The 22,886-nt window shown below is 44.4% G+C and overlaps 1 protein-coding gene across 1 annotated transcript in view; it reads left to right on the top strand.

Moving 5' to 3' along the window:
• IQCH (IQ motif containing H) overlaps positions 1-22,886 on the top strand; it is a 219,174-nt gene that overhangs the window by 152,959 nt on the left and 43,329 nt on the right. Inside the window, exons 15-16 of the mRNA XM_073618288.1 lie at positions 21,625-21,745; positions 22,338-22,624. Coding sequence (XP_073474389.1) covers positions 21,625-21,745; positions 22,338-22,624 — 408 coding nt within the window. The remainder of the gene's footprint in view (positions 1-21,624; positions 21,746-22,337; positions 22,625-22,886) is intronic.

The following is a 22,886-nucleotide window of genomic DNA, read 5'->3' as shown; positions in this document are numbered from 1 at the left end:
AACCTTTTTAACCACTTCCTGCCCGTCCTATAGCGGATTGACGGCCGGGAAGTGGTTCCGTTATCCTGACTGGGCGTCATATGACGTCCAGCAGGATAACATGCCGCCGCGCGCCCCCGGGGGCACGCATCGCAGCGATCAGTGAAGCGGTGTGTCAGCTTGACACACCGCTCCACCGATCTTGGTAAAGAGCCTGCGGCGCAGGCTCTTTACCACGTGATCAGCCGTGTCCAATCACGGCTGATCACGCTGTCAATGGGAAGAGCCGTTGATCGGCTTTTCCTCACTCGTGTCTGACAGACGCGAGTAGAGGAGAGCCGATCGGTGGCTCTCCTGACAGGGGGGGTCTGCGCTGATTGTTTATCAGCGCAGCCCCCCCTCAGATCACCACACTGGACCACCAGGAATCGCCACTAGGACCACCAGGGAAGGGGCAACATGTGGATGGCCAGGTATGTACCCCATGGCCATCCACATGTGCCCAATGTGCCCAGTCTGTGCCAATCAGTGCCCACAAATGGGCACTGATTGGCACCATTATGTTCCAGATCTGCCCAGCAATGTTTTATCAGTGCCACCTGTCATTGCCCGTCGGTGCCACCTGTCAGTGCCCATCAGTGCCCACCAATCAGTGCCCATCAGTGCCACACATCAGTTCCACCCATAAGTACCCATCAGTATCACCCATATGTACCAATCAATGCCACCTACGAGTGTCCATCAGTGCCGCCTATGAGTGCCCATCGGTGCCACCTATGAGTGCCCATCAGTGCCGCCTATCAGTGCCCATCATCAGTGCCACCTCATTGGTGCCACCTCATCGGTGCCCATCAGTGCCGCTGTATCAGTGCCCGTCAGTGCAGCCATATCAGTGCCCGTCATTGAAGGAGAAAACATACTTATTTACAAAAAATGTTAACAGAAACAAAGAAAAACTTGTTTTTTTTTTCGAAAATTTTGGTCATTTTTTAATTGTTGCGCAAAAAATAAAAACCGCAGAGGTGATCAAATACCACCAAAAGAAAGCTCTATTTGTGAGAACAAAATGATAAAAAATTTGTTTGGGTACAGTGTAGCATGACCGCGCAATTGTCGCAGATTGCGACAGCACTGAAAGCTGAAAATTGGCAAAAAATACAAATTTTAACTTGTAAGCAAGAAATGGCAGAAAAGGGCTGAGTCAGCATGTGGTTATACAATACTTAAAGGCTAATGAGAGTGTCAAACAAACATCCAAGAGTTAAAGGTTTTTAATGATAAAATTGAGTCATGGCAGAAAAAAGTAAAAGCTGGGGACCAAACACACTCCCCCCATGGGGATTTGGAATTTTAACTAAACTCTCTCAATTAACAGCTATTTTTAATCCTTATGCTGTTAGCATTCGTAAAAAGATAGGAAGGTACATTTTTAAATAGTTTTTACAATTTTTCAGTTGCTTCCTAGGCCTATGCCAAAATGATGTCATACATCCCAGGAGGCTTCATGGGGGGAGGGGCCTCCTCAGCTAAGCACACCCTCCTGACTGCATGTCTGAGCTAAGGGCAGATGGATTCCAGAAAGTGAATGCTACATGAATCATCTTCCCTTTCTCAAAATGGCTGCTGGTAGAAATACTGGGGGGGGGGGGGGGGGGGTTCAAAGTGATTTCTCAGCACAGAATCACGCGCATGGAAACATGGATGGATGGTGGATATTGCTGTAAATCTCAAAAATGATTTAACCACTTCAGCCCCAGAAGAATTTGCCCCCTTCCTGACCAGGCTATTTTTTGCGATATGGCACTGCGTCAATTTAACCGACAGTTGCGCGGTCGTGCGACGCGTGTTGCCCCAACATTTCTAACCACAGCCTTTGGATTGTGGTGGCGGTTTTCACAGGATAGAGATGAGCGGCGGATTGCTTGTACTATGAATGATGAGCAATACTTGACTCTACATCATGTGAATGTTTTTAACCATTTGCTAATAAATTATTTATCATAATACTGCACTTAGGTTGTGCTTTCTTTTCTCCTAATTATAACCGGTATTCGCCAGAGCTCCTGATGGTGGAGATGGGTTTTGCTGTGTGTTAGTACCAGAACGTGGTCCTCAGGATCGCCCCACCAGGAGATGAGAAAGCCAGGGGTCCAGTAGCAAATATAGCAGGTAGGGATCAAGCAGAAATGTAGTCAGTAAACAAGCCAAAGGTCTGTAACAAGTGGTTGCAGGTTGGGATCAAGTGAAAACGTAAAAGGAACAAACCAAAGTGTCACGAAGGCCACGTACCTGAGGTGACACCAAAGTAGTGGGGAGGCCTCCCTTGCACCTCGGGTCCTTGAAGCCTCTGGAGATGGAGACAGAGACTTGGTGGACACCGAATGGCACGGGGCCAGGGGTGCGGAGCACCGTGCAAGCCTTAGTCCGAGATCCGAGCTGAGGTCAAGTCCAGTTTGGCAACGAAGTATAAAAGGGTTAATCAGAAGAAGAATGGTCAAGATCCAAGTCGGGGTCAGTTCCAATCTGGCAGCTGAGTACAAAAGGAGCAAAGAAGTAGAATGGTCAAGGTACAAATCTGAGGTCAATGGCAAGCAGAAATCAAGAGTAATCAAATAGGTTTCAAGGTCACAACAAGTTCAGACAGATCACACACTAGCACAGGAACAAGGGGGGACTGAAGATAATCCAGTAATTTGGCAGTGTCTAGGCTGGGCTTATATAGGGAAAATGAGGTCACTTCCTGTGCGCCTCCTGGGCATTTTCCCGCCTCTTTCCATCAGGTTGAGGTCACTTCCTGTGCGCCTCCTGGGCATTTTCCCGCCTTTTTTCCATCAGGTTGAGGTCACTTCCTGTGCGCCTCCTGGGCATTTTCCCGCCTTTTTTCCATCAGGTTGAGGTCACTTCCTGTGTGCCTCCTGGTCATTTCCCTGCCTTTTTCCATCAGATTTTCTGCGCAGGTGCGGGTTGGTGCACTGAGGCGTCTTTGGCGCATGCTCAGTTGGCACGGATTTCCTCTTGCGGCAACGCGCTATTGGTCCTTGCGTAGTAAGCCCTGGACTCTTACACAAAGGTTGGTAACGAGTGGTAACGGAGTTAAGGACAGCAGTAAGTATGCAAAGGCGCATGATATCGGCTAGAGAGAGCACAATTAGCTGCCAAACAGGAAGTGCAAAGGCATGGCTTAAATAGGAAGCTCATGGGAGGAGCAAAGAGTATAAGTTTTACCAGAAACTAGAGACAAGGCAAGGTTGTTCTAAGGCAGAAGGGCCAGCTGTGGACCTTTGCTAGCTTTTATCCGGCCTTTGGGGCACTATTCCTCCCACTGACACCAACAATGGGGCACTATATCTTCCACCAATACCAATGATGGGATACTATTCCTCCTACTAATAGGGGCACTACTCCTCTTCCTATTGACCACCAACCCTGAGGCCATATTTATTCTCACTGATGCTGGGCCCGTGACACTTTCTGCCTTTGCCTGGCCACAATCCGGCCCTCCTAAAGTCTAAAGAACAATAAACTGGCCCTTTGAAAAGTTTGGAGTCCCCTGTTCTAAGAGATCAGACAAGGAACTGTCCAACATCTCAGGTGGCTCAGCAAAAAGAGTCACTGCCGGACGCAGCAGAGGTTGTGGGTTCAGATCCTGGTCCTGACACCCCCTTTTGTGGAGTACTGCCCAGTGACCCTTCAAAAGTCTGATACCAGTGCCCTGTAAGCTCTTGTGTTAGGATTGTGTTAATGGCAATACTATCAATTTTTGCTCTTGGATTTAGTTACGCATTAAGCAAAGCACAGAGTAGAGATTATGCACCCGGGTGGATATACGTACAGTAAAACGCCCCGAGGTATAAACGTCATGATTCACCGAACAAACGAAGCGCTGTCAACTCTTGCAGCTTTAACAGGACACTTTTAATTTGAAGACTGAAAACGATTGTCTTCTTAATTATAGACTGTTAACCATATCGATTGTTTGTCAAGTACGGCCCCTTGTTTTGTTTATAGAAATCCATTAATGGAATTTTTCGTTGATTCTAATTGCTTTTGTAGCACATTTACAAGGCTGGAGCTGAACATATTAGGATCAGTTTATGCAAAGTGTATGTCTTTATAGAAGAGCACACCAACTTATATCTAATTAAATCGACACTAAACAATATCCCTATTCTCCAAAAATCATCCATACACATCTACTACTTAATGACCCTGTAATCTATTTTTTATGAAATTGCTTACGGTGTTTGTCTACCTTGTTATGTCCTTTTGTAAGTTCTTAGAACGGTCGGGCAGTACACATTGGTTGTCTTTATGAGCACTGGTCTATATACAAATCCCATAGTCCTTCTCGGGAACAAGAGAGAGAGGGTGGCTACTTTCCTACATACAGGGGACCATAGAAAATGAACGTAGCCACCCTCTAACAGGAAGTCAGATCACAGCAGCAAAAAAAGGGCTTTGGAGATTTGGAGGAGGCTGAGAGCAATAGAAGAAACTTTCCTGAGCTAAAATGATACTTAACCCACAACAGTAGAATCAGTCTGTATACGCAGTAAAGCATGCTTGTTATACTCACTGTGGAACCTAAGGGGTTAATCCTCCGCATTGCGTAAAAAAGGCTGTTTGATCCTGTCTTCTGTGATCCTCCCCTTGTTCCACTGTCCCCCAACCCATCTCCTGCTAGAACAGAGGCTTTGGAGTCAGGCTGCACATGCTCAGTTTGGTGTGTATTGCTAGAGAGTTTTTTTCTTTCTTGGGAGAGTGCATGTGTTCAGCACAGGGCCAATCAGCTCCGTCCAGACAGAGGGTCAGGGGTCCTACATCATCATAAGACAATCAGGGGAGAATGAAAACTCCTCCTACAAGCTTTAACCAGACACTGATAGAAGTCACAAGACTGCTATATACTGCTGATTAGAAAAGGCATTTTATATTTAGTTTATATTTTAGTATTTTATATTTACTAAAATAATTGCATTTCCATGTTCTGTGTACTGTGGGAGACCAGATATAGTGAATGCAGGGTCCTGGGGTGACCAGATATAGTGAATGCAGGCTCCTGGGGTGACCAGATATAGTGAATGCAGGCGCCTGGGAAGACCAGATATAGTGAATGCAGAGTCCTGGGGAGACCAGATATAGTGAATGCAGGCTCCTGGGGAGACCAGATATAGTGAATGCAGGGTCCTGGGGTGACCAGATATAGTGAATGCAGGCTCCTGGGTTTAGTAACACTTTAAAGCGGAGCTGCGCTGCATGTGAGCACCACAAACCAAAAAGAAAAAAACACAAATTAATTCATTTTTAACATTTGCAGCAAACTCCCTAATCCACCCACGCCTCCGTGCTCTATTTTGTTGAGAAATCACTTTGAGGGCAGATGATTCATGTGTAGCATTTCTTTTCTGGAATCTCTCTGCCCTTAGCTCAGGCATGCAGGCAGGGGGTGTGCTTAGCTGAGAAAACTCCTCCTCCTATGAAGACTCTTGGGAAAATTTACTTTTGAAGGCAAACATAGTATATTACCAGCAGACGTTAGCTCTGTATGATTAAGTAAAGGCGTTTTTATTTATTTATTTATTTGGTTGTATTTATATACTTATTATTTTATTATCTTTTGTATGTATATATATATATATATATATCTATATATATTTATTTTTTTCAATTATTTACATTTCATTTTTCGAGAAAAAAAATTATATATGTGTGTGTGTGTGTGTGTGTTATTAATAATAAAATAAAATTTAATTAAAATAATTGAAAAAAAAATGAAAAAAATAACTATTTTATATATATATATATATATATATATATATATATATATATATATATATATATATACAATTTCATTCTTTGGAACAAAAATATATATATATATATATATATGTGTGTTGTTTTTTATTTTTATATATATATATATATATATATATATATATATATATATATAGTTGTTATTATTTTATTTTTTCATTTTTTAATACTTTAGATTATTTTAATTATATCTATATATATATATATATATATATATATATATAAGTTTAAAAAAAAATACTGATATATTAGTTATCTAAAAATAAATAAATAATTATCTATATATATCTATATATATAGATAATTATTTATTTATTTTAGATAACTAATATATCAGTATTTTTTTTTAAACATATGTGTTGTTTTAGCATTTCGTTCCATTAGGATGCACCACCATTCTGTTTGAGCCGGCAGTGCATCCTACCTTTAGCGTTCAGCCTGTCCTCTGTACCCCTTCCTCATCATCAGGCAGGTGATGAAGGGTTAAGTCATCTCTCTCACTGTAGGGTTTTGGCTGCATTCCCCATATCTAGGGCAGTCATCAGACCCCCGCTGTTCACAGTGTTCTGCTGACAAATGATGAGTGTGAATTCCTTATGGCATCCCCTGTTTATAGGAAAATGAGATCAGACACAGACAGACCCCCCCCCCCCCCCCCCCCCGACTCTAATGCAGTCTAAGAAGGTGATAGGGTGAGGTGCGCCAAAAAAAAAACACCCGTCTATAACCTCAGTGCTGGTCACCCTATTAAGTGTCCATCTCATTCTTCCATGAAATAGTCCACAATACTAATGGGGATGTATAAGAACAATAGAACTCATTTATAATACTTGAGTACTGGGGAAATGATCAGCTACACATGGGGTAAGCTTTCCTAATATACAGAACACTGGAATACTCCCTAGTGGAATATGGTGGTCTTATCCTCTCATCCTTCTCATTATAAGAATGTAAATATTTGAGTGGGCTCACCCTGGAGTTCCAGTTTTCCTGTCTAAAACACAAAGGCATCAAACCCAAAAAGCACACATTTATTATATTGCAGCTTAGATGTGATGGCTGCAGTCATTTTCTTTTTTTTAGGCTTCCTTTCTTTGATTCTGTTGTTTTTCACAGCACAAACTCTCCAGCAGAATGTCTCAGTTTACATGGATATGACAAACCACTTAACACTGAAGTCGCACCGCCACCCCTGCCAGTGTTCAATGGTTAGTGACACCGGCCAAAGTAGGACAAGCCAGGATGAAGTCATGCAGACCACGCCAAATGCCGGAAGGAGCTGAGGAGAGGTCGTGACTTGATAAAGCACATGTGCGTGAAACTCGTCATAGCAGCGCCCCCAGCACACGCCAGTTTGTTCCACCTCATCATAGCTTCGCCAGCCTCTCCTCGGCTCCTTCCAGCATTTGGCGTGGTCTGCATGACATTGTCCCTGCTTGTCCTACTCTGGCCAGTGGGACTTCAGTCCATTGGAAGCAAAGAGCTTCCCAATACACGTTATGTAGTGCACATTTTTTAAAAAGGTCTTTTGTTAGTTTACTTCCATGTTGGCACCAGAAATTTTGAGTAGTTTGTTATATCCATGGTGTCATCATTTGGGTCTAAAACAGCCTTTCTCAAACTTTTTACCCCAGAAGGACCCTTTAAATAATTTTCAGGTCTTGGGGAACCCCTGCTAAAATGAATTAAAGGGAGTCAGTGGACAGAATGTCCCTTACATGGATGACTAGTGATAAGAATGCTCCTTACAGTGTTGGCTAGTTGAAAGAATGTTCTTTAGGCTACTATCACACTGAAAGCGCCGGGTGTCGGCGGTAAAGCACCGCTAGTTTTAGTGGTGCTTTACCATTGTTTTAGTGGCGCTTTGCGGACGATAACGGGGAGCTTTTACCTCCACTTGCGACTGAAGAAAGGGTTAAAAGCGCCCGTGTTGCGGCGCTTTGGCAGGGCTGCCCATTCATTTCAATGGGCAGGGCGTTTTGGTAACAGTGTATACACCGCTCCCAAACAGCCCCAAAGATGCTGCTTGCAGGACTTTTCAGAACGTCCCGCAAACGCACCGCCCAAGTGTAAAAAGTCACACTGAAATGAATGGGGAGGCGGTTTGCAGGCGTTAGTTGGAGGCTTTTTCTAGCGCTAAAACACCTGAAAACCACCTCAGTGTGAAAGCAGACTTACATTGGCAGCCAGTGGAGGAATTCTCCTTATGTTGATGGTCAGTGAGAGGAATGCTCCTTACATTGGTGATCAGTGAGAAGAATGTTCCTTACATTGGTGATCAGTGAGAAGAATGTTCCTTACATTGGTGATCAGTGAGAAGAATGTTCCTTACATTGGTGATCAGTGAGAAGAATGTTCCTTACATTGGTGATCAGTGAGAGGAATGCTCCTTACATTGGTGATCAGTGGGAAGAATGCTCCTTACATTGGTGATCAGTGAGAAGAATGTTCCTTACATTGGTGATCAGTGAGAGGAATGTTCCTTACATTGGTGGTCAGTGAGAGGAATGCTCCTTACATTGGTGGTCAGTGAGAGGAATGCTCCTTACATTGGTGATCAGTGGGAGGAATGCTCCTTACATTGGTGGTCAGTGGAAGGAATGCTTCTTACATTGGTGGTCAGTGGGAAGAATTCTCCTTACATTGGTGATCAGTAGGAAGAATGCCCCATACGTCAGTGGTCACTGAGAAGAATCCTCCTTACATTGGTGGTCAGTGGGAAGAATGCTCCTTACATTGGTGGTCAGTAGGAAGAATGCTCCTTACAAATAAAGATCAGTGGGAAGAATTCCTCTTACGTTGATGGTCAGTGGGAGGAGTGCCCCTATACGTCGCAGGTCACTGAGAAGAATGTCCCTTACATTGGTGGTCAATGGGTATAATTCCCCTTACATTGATGGTCAGTGGAAGGAATGCCCCATACACTGGTGGCCACTTAGGACAATGCTCCTTAGATTGGTGGTCAGTGGGAAGAATGCTCCTTACATTGATGGTCAGTGGGAAGAATTCCCCTTAAATTGATGGTCAGTGGGTTAAATGCCCCATACATCGGTGGCCACCGAGGAGAAGTCTCATTACATTGGTGGTCAATGGGAAGAATTTCTCTTACATTTTTGGCTAGTGGAAAGAATGTTTCTTGTAGGGTGGTGGCCAAAAAGCCACCCTTACAAACCGCTAAAAAGATCACTGGTGTCATGCCGCTGGCTCTGCCAAGTGACGTTGCACCTGGAATTCTACAAGGACCATCAGATGGGAGGTCAATCAGCTTCATCTCAAGGAACCCCTAGAAAATTCAGAAGGAACCCTAGTTGAGGGTGGCTGGTCTAGAGCATGTTGGAGGCACTTATTATATTCTGCATTTCTAACTATTCAAGGAACTACAACCCCCACTATAACCTGCAGGCCCGCAACTACATGCCTTAATTTTTTTCCTTCTCCACTAGTTGGAGGTCTGTCGGTTGCCTCAGCTTGGAAAACATATTTGCAAGATCAAAAGCAATGCTTAGCGTCAGTGATCTATTGAGATGCCAAGCCTGATAATAATATCATGAAAAACGATCTCGCTATAAACAAAGTGAAATAATATCACATGAAGCAATTTAATAAACGGCAATATAATATCATGTAGAGCAGCGTGTTTGCCGGCTCCCCAGGTATCAATCTCTCGTTCTGCTCGCTATTGATTTAATTCGCTCGTATCCCTCCGTGTTAATTTTTGATATGCTTACAAAACAACCCTTTGATTTTCTGTCACTCGTTAATTACACCGTTTCACCATTAAATAGGAGGCTTTGTGTAAACGAATTACTAGGTAATCATTGTCGAACCACGGACGCGCCGCTTGTACTTTTTTATTCCATCCAACACAAAACGCTTCGCCGTCTGCGCTCAAGCCCCCCTCTCCACTTGCAGTCATTAGCTCCTACTAATTCACAGCGTTACTGCCGAAGAGAGGGGGACTTGTAATTGTGGCCATATCAGTACTGTTAATTACCGAAGTAGAACATTGAAATGATGCCAAGGACCATTGTTAGAAGCAAATAAAAAAAAAAAAAAAAATCACACACGAAAAAAAAAAGAGAGTTTGAATGTTATTTTCGCCATCTGGGGAGCCGACGAGGGGAAAAAAAAACAGCACGAAAACAGCAGTGACAAAATATCATCGCCGCAGCTCCAGGCCTCGTAGGCCAGATGGAGGAAAAGAGATTCTACAACATCAATTGGGGGGAGAAGGGCCAAGATTCCAGCAGCCTGAGCTGTGACAAGTGAAGGAGAGGAGCGCAGACAAGGCAATGTGTTCTTCTAAGACGGCGCTTAACTCTCCTTCTGCTGGACCCGCCAAGCATACCGCTGGGGAGGGGAAGTACAGTCCTCCGCCACCGCCATTAACGGAAAAGAAGAACCCTCTTCTATCAGACGCTTGAGCAGAACGGGATTGATGATTTCTGCAGGAATATATTTAGAAGATGATCTTCCCCTAAGATGTGCACGGCCATTCGCTGTTCATACTTGCTCCACCTCTATTTACAATCATCTTGCAGAATTAATTGGAGTATAGTTATATTTAAAAAAAATAATCCCATACACATCCACTACTAAACCACTTCAATACCGGGGCACTTCCCCCCTTTCCTGCCCAGGCCAATTTCCAGCTTTCAGCGCTGTCACTTTTTAAATGACAATTGCGCCGTCATGCTACACTGTACCCAAACTAAATTTTTAAAATTTTGTTACCAGAAATAGAGCTTTCTTTTGGCGGTATTTGATCACCTCTGCGGTTTTTATTTTTTGCTAAGCGATTAAAAAAAGACCGAAAATTTTGAAAAAAAAAAATTTTTCTTTGTTTTTGTTATAATATTTTGCAAATAAGTAAATTTTCTCCTTCACTGATGGGCACTGATAAGGCGGCACCGATGAGGTGGCACTGACGATGGGCACTGATATGCGGCACTGATGGGCACTGATAGGCGAAACTGATGGGCACTGAAAGGGAGCACTGATGGGTACTTATGGATGGCACTGATAGACGGCATTGCTGGGCACTGATGGGCACTGAAAGGCAGCACTGATGGGCATTGATGGTCACTGATATATTTAACTGATAGGCATCACTGGTGGCACTGGCACTGGCAGGCATTTTACTTTGGCACTGATTGGCAGCTGCCTCTGCACTGATTGGCATTTCCTTGGTGGTCTAGGGTGGCATACCTGGTGGTCCAGTGTAGTGGCCATCCCTGGTGGTCCTGGCGGCATCCTGGTGATCCTGGGCGGGCATCTGAGGGGGAGCTGCGCTGTTAAACAATCAGCACAGACCCTCCCTGTCAGGAGAACAGCCGATCGACTCTCCTCTACCCGCGTCTGTCAGACACAAGTGAGGTAAAGCCGATCACCGGCTCTTCCTGTTTACATCGTGATCAGCCGTGATTGGACACGGCTGATCACGTGGTAAAGAGTCTCCGTCAGAGACTCTTCACCTAGATCATAGTTGCGGTGTGTCAGACTGACACGCCGCAACAACGATCGCCGCGATGCGCGCCCCCCGGGGCTTGATATCCTGAAAGACGTCATATGGCGTCTAGTAAGGATATCGCAACCACTTTGCCAACGTCATTTTGTTATATGGCGGGCGGCAAGTGGTTAAAGAGGAACTGCGGTCTGCTCACATAATTTGTAATAAAAACATCTTTGTCATTCTGAAGCTTCCCTCCAACCACTTTGCATATTATTTTATATATACTGTGATTCTGTACTTGCCAAATATGCTGCGGAAATCTCCCTCCAACTGAGTCTGGCTGCAGCCATTTTAACTGTGGGCAGCTGAAGCTGCTGCCTGTTCACTTCCTGGATTTACACAGACGCACAGAGGCACACCTCCAGCTCTGCAGCTCTCATTGGCCCTCTTATGATTCATCCCCCCTCCCTTTCTTCCTTCCTGGCAAACTCTCAGGAGAGTGAGAGAGAGCTGTGCGTGATGTCATAAGCCTAGGCTAATGACAAGACAAGAAACAGGAAGTGGGCTGTATAAGGCATACCTGCCAACATTTTGAGATGGGAATGATGGACACCTACTAGCAAACATATGTAGGCATAGGACACACCTCCTGCCACACCCCCTTAAAGGAGAATTAACCAAAAAAAAAATGTTATTTAAATCCACAAGGGCTTTTTTACCACTACTATTCCTTTATATTGGCTTTTAAAATTTACAAATGCAGACATTTAGAATTTGGATGAAAGGTTTAGCGCTGGGAAACGCTTTTTGAAAGATAAAAAGTGCATTTTATATACATTTATATAGATCAGACCAAAATGAGGGGGAAAGAGGGACAGAGGGACATTGCTCCAAATCAGGGACAGTTGGGAGGTATGTATAAGGTATTTACTGGCAGAAAAAAAAAATGTTTTATTATCCAAAGTTAAAACAACAACAAGGGCAGAAGATTTCATAGATGAAAAGTTGAAAAAAAATGACTGAAGTTCCACTTTAAAGGGGAACTAAACTGTATCTGACTAATCCGGGAGTTTGTAATTTTATAATTATTTGCACTTTTGTACAATAAAAACTCTTTTCTGATTTAAAAAAAAACGGTATCTGAGATTTAACCCCCCCCCCCCTTCTTCATAACCAGGCCATTTTTTGTGATATGGCACTGTGTCACTAACTGACAATTGCGCGGTCGTGCGACGCTGTACCCAAATAAAATATATGTCATTTTTTTTACTTTTTTTTTTTTTTTGGTGGTGTTTGATCACCTCTTGTGATGAAAAAAGGAAAAGTATGTGGTGCTGACTCAGCTAAAATAAAGAATATTGAAAGTAAAATCAATATGTCTATATATGTGCAATCAATCCTATATAAATAGCACTAATAGCACCATGCTAGACTAAATGATGAATGAATAATAAAGTGCACAAAAAAACTGCAACATGCGCAACAATGTAATGTCACATTGCAATAATGGCTTTCACAGTGCAAATATAAAGTGCAAACATTACTTAAAAAAAAAACTCCAAGTGACAGTTCATATGGGGAAAAAAGTGCATATTTTCCATATGAACTGTCACTTGGAGTTTTTTTTGTATTGGACTTTATGTTTGCACTTTTAACACTTTGAAGCAATGTTTGCACTTTATATTTGCACTGTGAAAGCCATTATTGCAATGTGATATTACATTGTTGCGCATGTTGAAGTTTTTTTTTTTTTTTGTGCACTTTATTATTCATTCATCATTTAGTCTAGCACGGCCTTTTAGTGCTATTTATATAGGATTGATTGCACATATATAGACATATTGATTTTACTTTCAATATTTTTCATTTTAGCTGAGTCAGCGCCACATACTTTTCCTTTTTTTCATTTCAGTTTGTGTGTGAACACCTTGCATGTTGGCAGCTACTCTATTATTCTCTGGTGTAGTGTAGGTTTGCGCATTAGTTATCCTCGTTCTTCATGATCACCTCCTGCGTTTTTTTATTCTTTGCGCTATAAACAAAAGAAGACCGACAATCTTTTTAAAAAAAAATATATTTTTTACTTTCTGCTATAAAACATATCCAATAAAGAAAATTGAAAAATAATCTAATTTCTTCCTAAATTTAGGCCAATCTCTATTCTGCTAAATGTTTTTGGTAAAAAAAATCCCAATAAGTGTATATTGATTGGTTTTTGCGCAAACGTTATAGCGTCTACAAACTATGGGATATATTTACGGAATTTTTTTTTTTTTTAATACTAGTAATGACGATGATCAGTGACTGAGGCCTGGTTCACACCTATGCATTTTTATTGCGTTTTCAGTTTTGCAGAAACACACTACAGTTCATTTAACATGCTTTCCCATGGGTCACGTTCACATCTGTGCATTTAATGAAAAGACTTCAATGGATCAAAATCGTGTATTGAAAAACGCAAAATGCACCTGGAATATGCAAACTGCAGCCTGCATAGGTCCGAACCAGGCCTTAAAGTGTGACTGCGATATTGCGGCGGACCATTGGACACTAACTGACACTTTTGACACTTTGTGGGGACCAGTGACACCAATACAGTGGAACCTCGGATTACGAGCATAATCCGTTCCAAGAGTATGCTCGTAATCCAAAGTACTCGCATATCAAAGCGAGTTTTCCCCTTGAAGTCAATGGAAACTAAAATAATTAGTTCCGCATTGACTTCAATGGGATGCAATACCGCATGTGGCCAGAGGCGGGGGGAGGCGCCGGAGAGCCTCGGAAACGGCCAAAAAGGCCCGAGGAAACTTTGGCTGACCTCGGCAAACCTCGTAAAGACCTCCTACCTGAGATTTGCCAAGGTCAGCCGTGCTGTACTCGGGCCTTTCTGTGCATTTCCGAATGGGACATTCGGCTCTGCTCGGCTCCGGCACCCCCCCACCTCAGGCCAAAAGCGGTACTACACACCGCTTTGGCCTGAATTGTGCTTGTTTTGCGAGACAACACTCGCAAACCGAGTTACAATTTTTAAAAATACAGTGCTCGTATTGCGAAACACTCGTTAACCGCGTTACTCGCAATCCGAGGTTCCACTGTACAGTGATCGGTGCTAAAAAATATGCACTGTCACTGTACTAATGACACTGGCTGGGGAGGGGTTAAACATCTAGGGCAATCAAAGTGTTAACTGTGTGCTTAGCCAGTGTTTGTGTTCACTATGTGTGCTGCTTTTACTAGGGGAGGAGATGGATTTGAGTCCCTGCTCTGCAGGAACACAGAATCCATCCCTTTCCCCCTGTCAGAACAGAACTCTGCCTTGTTTACATTGGCAGAGCCTCGTTCAGAGTCTCTGACCGATGATCGGGGGGTGGCGGCAGACATCGAGTGCCCGGTACCCGCAGATCAGCTTCTGCAGGTGGAAGTGCAGGATCACGTATACAGGGGCATCTCATAAAATTAGAATATCATCAAAAAGTTGATTTATTTCAGTAATTCAATTCAAAAAGTGAAACTCATATATTTTATATAGAAGTGTTACACACAGAGTGATATATTCCAAGCATTTCTTTCTTTTCATTTTGATGATTATGGCTTACAGCGAGTGACACCCCAAAATTCTCTATTCAGAAAAAACTAAACGAATTAAAAAAAAAAGGATTTTTAATACAGAAATGTTGTCTTAGTGAGAAGTCTGTCCATGTACAGTATAGTATACACTCAGTACTTGGTTGGGGCTCCTTTTGCATGAATTACGGCATCAATGCGGTGTGGCATGGAGGAGATCAGCCTGTGGCACTGCTGAGGTGTTATGGAAGTCCAGGTTGCTTTGATAGCGGCCTTCAGCTCATCTGCATTGTTGGGTCTGATGTCTCTCATCTTCCTCTTGACAATACCCCACAGACTCTCTATGGGGTTTAGGTCAGGCGAGTTTGCTGGCCAATCAAGCACAGTGATCCCATGATCATGTGACCAGGTATTGGTAGTTTTGGCAGTGTGGGCAGGTGCCAAGTCCTGCTGGAAAATCAGCATCTCCATAAAGCTGGTCAGCAGAGGAAAGCATGAAGTGCTCCAGAATTTCCTGGTAGAGCTGTGCTGACTTTGGACTTGATAAAACACAGAGGACCAACACCAGCAGATGACATGACTCCCCAAATCATCACTGACTGTGGAAACTTCACACTGGACCTCATGCAACTTGGATTCTGTGCCTCTCCACTCTTCCTCCAGACTCTGGGACCGCGATTTCCAAATGAAATGCAACATTTTCCACAGTCAGTGGTGATTTGGGGAGACGTCATCTGCTGGTGTTTGGTCCACTGTGTTTTATCAAGCCCAAAGTCAGCGCAGCCCTCTAGCAGGAAATTCTAGAGAACTTCATACTTCCCTCTGCTGACCAGCTTTATGGAGATGCTGATTTCATTTTCCACCAGGACTTGGCACCTGTCCCACACTGCCAAAACTACCAATACCTGGTTTAAGGATCATGGTATCACAGTGCTTGAGTGACCAGCAAACTCGTCTGACCTTAACCCCATAGAGAATTTGTGGGGTATTGTCAAGAGCAGTGGTCTTCAAACTGCGGCCTGGGGGCCGGATGCGGCCCTTTGCTTGCTTTTATATGGCCCTTGGCCATATGTCACTAATGAAGGGGCACAGTTCCTCCCAAAAACATCGATCATGAGGCACAATTCCTACCAATGATACCAAAGATGGGACAAATTTCCTCCCAATGACACCAACAATGAGGCTCAGTGCCACCAATGATGGGGCACAATTCCTTCCAATGACACCAATGATAGGGCCCAATGTCACCAATGATGGAGCATAGTTCCTCCCAATGACACCAACAATGAGGCCCACAAGACACCAAGGATGGGGCTCGATTCCTCCCAATGACACCAACAATAGGGCCCAATGTCACCAATTATGGGGCATAGTTCCTCCCAATGACACAGACAATTGGGCCCAAATGACACCAAGGATGGGGCACAATTCCTCCTAATAACAACAAGGATGGGGCCAAATGACACCAAGGATGGGGCACAATTCCTCCCAATGTCACCAACGATGGCGCCAAATGACACCAAGGATGGGGCACAATTCCTCCCAATGTCACCAACGATAGGGCCCAAATGCACCAAGGATGGGGCTCAATTCCTCCCAATGTCACCAACGATAGGGTGCAATTCTTCTCATTGACACCAAGGATGGGGCATTGTTTACTCCAACCGATGCTGGGACATTTTCTACTCCCGATGGCCACAGTCCGCCCCCCCTAAAACCTGAAGGACAGTAAACTGGCCCTTTGCTTAGAAAGTTTGGAGACCCCTGGTCAAGAGGAAGATGAGAGACATCAGACCCAACAATGCAGATGAGCTGAAGGCCGCTATCAAAGCAACCTGGACTTCCATAACACCTCAGCAGTGCCACAGGCTGATCTCCTCCATGCCACGCCGCATTGATGCCGTAATTCATACAAAAGAAGCCCCGACCAAGTATTGAGTGTATCCTATACTGTACATGGACAGACTTCTCACTAAGACAACATTTCTGTATTAAAAATCCTTTATTTTTTTTTCTGAGATACAGAATTTTGGGGTGTCACTCGCTATAAACCATAATCCTCAACATTAAAAGAAAGAAATGCTTGAAATATATCACTCTGTATGTAACGCATCTATATATATTTCACTTTTTGAATAGAATTGCTGAAATAAATTAACTTTTTGATGATCTTCTGGTTTTATCAGGTGCCCCTGTATATGTGATCCAGCGCACAGTAAAACTTCTATAGGGCGGTCAGCAAGTGGTACAGTAAATATGGCTCCAGATTTCTGGTGAAGTGTTATCACTATCAGTGGACATTTAAATGAGGTGGTGTGGTGTCATGTCTGGGCTGACCATACATGAAGGTCACTTAGGGGCCATTCCATTTCAGAAATGGGCCTCTTAGCACACTGTAAAGTATCTCTAATTATACCTCCAGTCACAGCTGAGATAAAGTGCCTCGTTACTGTCACACTAACCCCCCCCCCCCTTTGTATAAATGGTTGTTTGTGTGATGTAAATGAACCATGGGGTATAGAGACAAGAACCGTAATACTAAACTGCACATACTGTACATTATTCAGAGCCACTTAGGATTATGTAGTCAAGAACATATTACAGCGGCGCACTGAGCACGCTCTGTGCTGGAAATGATTGCATTTTGCCCAGAAGATCTCAACTTCACGTAGAAGAGTTTATCATGCTTCTTTTTCTCATGCTAAATGTTCTGTTTCAAATGCCACTTTAAGAATTGACTTACCTTCTTAGACCCAGCCTGTCCGGATAGTACGGTCACCTACTGACTTGGCACCATCCACAGGCAGCCCAACTCTTCAATATGACACAGAAGTTGAATCTAATCCAATTTTACTGAAGTGCATAGGATATTTTTTCCAGTCTTTTGAAGTGTAATGCCGCGTACACACGATCAGAAATTCGGCCACCAAAAGACCGATGAGAGCTTTTGGTCGGAAAATGCGACCGTGTGTGTGTGTGCTCCATCGGACTTTTGCTGGCGGAATTCCTGCCAGCAAAAGATTGACAGCAGGTTCTCTGTTTTTTGGTCGGAAAAAGTTCCTATTGGAAATTCCGATCGTCTGTAGGAATTCCGAAGCGCAAAATTCCTACGCATACTCGGAAACGATTCGACGCATGTGGATTAAAAAAATACAGCGCTCGCAACACACAATATAAGTGAAATCAACAAAAAAAAGTCCAAATAAAAATCCAAATAAATGCAACTGAAGTGTTAGTCCACAATGAAGTAGGTGCAAAAAATGCTTCACAAACTTGCAGGAGTACGGTGACACCCCCCTTTTGCATCCCCACTCACCAGAACAGGACGACCCCCAGCTTTGCAGTCCAGGGGTCACTTCAGGCCTGTAAATGGTATCCCACACACGTGCATCGGTGTCAAAACATCAGATGATAGATTCCAATAGGAGGCTCTCAACAGGATACATATATATATATTCGACGCATGCTCAGAAGCATTGAACTTAATTTTCTCGGCTCGTCGTAGTGTTGTACGTCACCGCGTTCTTGACGGTCGGAAGTTCAGAGAACTTTTGTGTGACCCGTGTGTATGCAAGGGAAGCTTGAGCGGAATTCCATCAGAAAAACCATCCAAGATTTTTCGGACAGAAATTCCGCTCGTGTGTACGGGGCATAAGAAGACAATGAGGTTGATTTACTAAGGCTGGGCTCATGCCAGTGGAGGCCTGTCCACTAGGGGCGCCTGGGCGCCACCCCCTCTCTCAAGGGAACACCCCCCTATATGCAATGGATAGATTCATGCATAGCATGAATCTATCCACAGCTTCCGAGGCCATCCCACCTATGCATGCGTCCGGCCCCTTTCAGACCCCCGGGCGCATGAATTACAGTGACGGGGTCACTTGATTAGAGCCAGTTGTGCTAGTGCCACTCCCATAGCTCCCAACTGTCCCGGATTTCGAGGGACTGTCCCTGATTTGGAGCAATTTCCCTCTGTCCCTCTTTTTGTCCCTCATTTTGGTCTGATCTATATAGATGTATATCAAATGCACCTTTGAACTTTTTATCTATCAAAAAATGTTTCCCAGTGCTAGGATTCTCCTTTAAGGGGGCGTGGCAAGGGGGTGTGTCCTATGCCTGCATACTATTGCTGATAGGTGTCCCTCATTCTCATCTCAAAAATTTGGGAGGTATGCCCCCCCCCCCCCCAAAAAAAACACCAGCCACCACTGGTTCACAGCAGGGGTTCCGGTGCGTATCCATCCACCGGTTTCAGGTCCGATTTCAGCCCAAATTTTTGTCTGAATTCGAACTGGAAAACGGACCAAAAGTCGCACGGGACTCCTGTGCAATTCTCACCGGAGCCGCTCCGGAGATGTGTGAACCGGCTCCATAGAGAGATGGTCCCAATCTCCTGCTATGCGAATTGCATGTGGAGAAACCACATGCAATTCGCACTAGTGTGAACCCAACCTAAAACTGGAGAGTAGAAAATCTGGTGCAGCTGTGCATGGTGGCCAATCAGATTCTAACTGCAAAGTACAAAATAGTGGAGCGCTCAGCCTATAAATGTATAGAAATGATTTACCACTTGCCGATCAGCCGCCGCAGTTTCACTGCGGCAGAATGGCACGGCTGGGTGAAACGACATTACCTTACTTCGCTTCACCTTTTGGCCACAGCATGTGCCTGGAACCGATACAAGTACCCGGCGGGTGCGATCGCTCGTGACAGAGCGAGAACCGGGATCTGTGTGTGTGTAAACACACAGATCCCGGTTCTTTCAGGGGAGTAGAGACAGATCGTGTGTTCATACTATGTATGAACAGTGATCTGTCATCTCCCCTAGACAGTCCCATCCCCCCTACAGTTAGAACACACGAGGGAACACATGTGGCCCTCACACCACTCCCGCAGCTGTGGCCACCCCCTCCTCTCCACTCCCACCTTGTCTCAGCAATCGGAAGCAGAGAGAAAGACAGAACTCACTACATCTGACTAATTTAGCTATAGCCTGGGTTCACACTTGTGCGAACACAGACATCGCATGTGATTCGCACCCACACTGCAGTGCTGATCGCATGCGATGTCAGTGCAATGCGTTCGCAACTCGCGTTGGATTTGCAGGAAAATAGTGCACGGACTTTTTTTTTCCCGCACTGAAATCAGATCACATTGATGTTCTCACCCAATGCGATCCGATTCCTGTGCGAGTTCACAGTTCATACTGCGATCTGTGAACTGATCTGGGGAGTGTCATTAAAAATGTATTGACACCCGCAGCGGTTCGCAGAGGGCAGTGTGAACTGCCTGCGGGAGAGATGTGATGCGGGAACCGGCACTGGAATCGCTCTGGTTCCATCATCGCTACAGTGTGAACACAGGCTAAAAGTCCAACTTCAGGCAAAAAGTAACCTGCTCCCTCCCTCCCACTACCCTCTAGCTCAGTGGTCTCCAAACTGTGGCTTTTTGCCTACCTTTATCTGGCCCCTGGGGCACTGCTCCTCCCACTGATACCAATGATGGGGCACTGCTCCTCCCACTGATACCAGTGATGGGGCACTGCTCCTCCCACTGATACCAGTGATGGGGCACTGCTCCTCCTACTGATACCAGTGATGGGGCACTGCTCCTCCCACTGATATGAGGCACTATTCCTCCCACTGATACCAATGATGGGGCACTGCTCCTCCCACTGATACCAGTGATGGGGCACTGCTCCTCCCACTGATACCAGTGATGGGGCACTGCTCCTCCCACTGATACCAGTGATGGGGCACTGCTCCTCCCACTGATACCAGTGATGGGGCACTGCTCCTCCCACTGATATGAGGCACTATTCCTCCCAATGATACCAATGATGAGGCACTATTCTTCCCACTGACACCACTGATGGGGCACTAATCCTCCCACTGATACCAATGATGGGACACTATTCTTCCCACTGACACCAATGATGGGGCACTAATCCTCCCACTGATACCAATGATGAGGCACTATTCCTCCCACTGATACCAATGATGGGACACTATTCCTCCTTCTGATACTAATGATGAGGCACTATTCCTTCCACTGACACCAAAGATGGGGCACTATTCCTCCCACTGATACCACTGATGGGGCACTACTTCCACTGATACTGTTGCATTTTCTATTCTCACTGGCCACAGTCCGGCCCCCCTAAAGTATGAAGGACAGTAAACTGGCCCTTTGTTTAGAAGGTTTGGGGACCCCCCTGGTCTAACTGATCACTGGAATAAAAATGCCCAGTCTAAATACCCTTTTTACTCACTTAAACCCATGTGACTTTCAGGTTCCGATCTTTGGGTGTCCACATCACTGGCTTGTGTGATGTGGACACTTCCTATTGGCTGTTCAGTGGTGGGTCCTCTCAGGATCTAGAAGAGATGTGATACCATCACAAGGGGACGATAGGGGGGCCTGGACAGTGAGAGATAACCCTTCCAGCTAGATCGAAAATCCCTACACCAGGAAACAGCAAGGGACCCGGATGGGTGACTTAGATAAGTGCGTCTTTCTTCACCAGGTAAGACCGGAATATAACCTTACATGGTGGGTTCAAAGAAGGGGTGGGAAATTTTTCATTTTTGCATTGGGATGGGCTTTAAAAGTAGCATGGTGAAAAATATAGAGTTGCCCATATTACCCAATCACGTTTGCTTTCTCTAAACTTCATCTCAACATATTACAAATCTGGTTACAACTGGTAGTCCTATGTTCTACTGTATTCTAACCCCCCCTCCATTTCCCAGAGTATTGCAAAAATAGAAATGATTTCTTAGCTCTTCTCACAATCGGTCTCCCTCCCGCTCCAGGAAAACGTCTTAAAGAGGATCACGGAGGAACTTCCTCAGGTTCTGGAACACTACGCACAGCCAGTCAACAGAAGGCGCTACCCAACATGGGGCAGATTTCTACAGACTCTAATAAGCAATGGTAAGTATAGGCAGCTTCAACAATGACTACTGGGGATAGGCCTGAATTTGGGGTTCTCCAGAACAAAGGGTTGCTTGCCAAAAAAATTGTATTTTTTGACTGACAGTTATGGTTATGTGGACTGGCCATGGTTTTTGTTGGTTTACTACCAGTAGGTTTAAACGTTTTTTAAAATGTCGATAGGGATAGGGAAATGTCTTGATGGACTTGTGTCTTTTTTCGACCTCACCTACTATGATAGTGCAGAGAATGAGGACTACCTTCCTAAATCTCCAGTCCAGGGCAAATGATGCATGTAGCATTGACGTCCTGAAATCCATCTGCCCTTAGCTCAGGCATGCAGCCAGGAGGGCTTGCTTAGCGTAGAAAGCCCCTCCTCCCATGAAGACTCCTGGGATGTATGACATCATCTTGGCCTGGGCCAGAAACCAGAAAGTAACTGAAGAAATCTGAAAAAAAAAGTTTAAAACAAGTAAATATAATATACGGAACTTCTTATCTATTTAGTAAGGCTAGCAGTATAAGAATTGAAAATAGTTTGTTGGTATTCGTAAAATTAAGTTCTCTTTTTTAAGTTTGTTGTGATTTCTAGGTGGAGTCATTGAAGCCTACCCTCCAGCTAAGAGCATTACCTGCCTCACCATAGACCTCCTGATTAACCCCGGGGGAGAAATCCAGATGGTGTCCTGTGGGGATCAGATACACGGTAGCAGTCCCCTGCAATGTATAGGGAGTTCGGTTCCTCAGTGCTCGGTACCCCCAATCGTGCTGTCATCGATCTGCAACCGCATCGGAGAAGCCTGCAAAATCCGTGGTGTGCTTGGATACGTGTCTGTGGAATTCATAACATTTATTGACCCTCAAAGTCTTAAACAGGAGGTAAGATTTCTTCAATATTTCTATTAAGAATAAGCCATCACCCTACTCTGTCCATATGACCTATATATAACCAATCACCCTACTCTGTCCATATGACCTATATATAACCAATCACTCTATCCATATGACCTATGTATAACCAATCACCCTACTCTATCCATATGACCTATGTATAACCAATCATCCTACTCTGTCCATATGACTTATGTATAACCAATCACCCTACTCTATCCATATGACCTATGTATAACCAATCACCCTA

Source organism: Aquarana catesbeiana, linkage group LG03, assembly GCF_042186555.1.
Source record: "Aquarana catesbeiana isolate 2022-GZ linkage group LG03, ASM4218655v1, whole genome shotgun sequence".
In the NCBI taxonomy this organism is placed as follows: Eukaryota; Metazoa; Chordata; class Amphibia; order Anura; family Ranidae; genus Aquarana; species Aquarana catesbeiana.
Note: the sequence above shows the minus strand (reverse complement) of the source record. Positions and strands in the feature narration are given on the sequence as shown.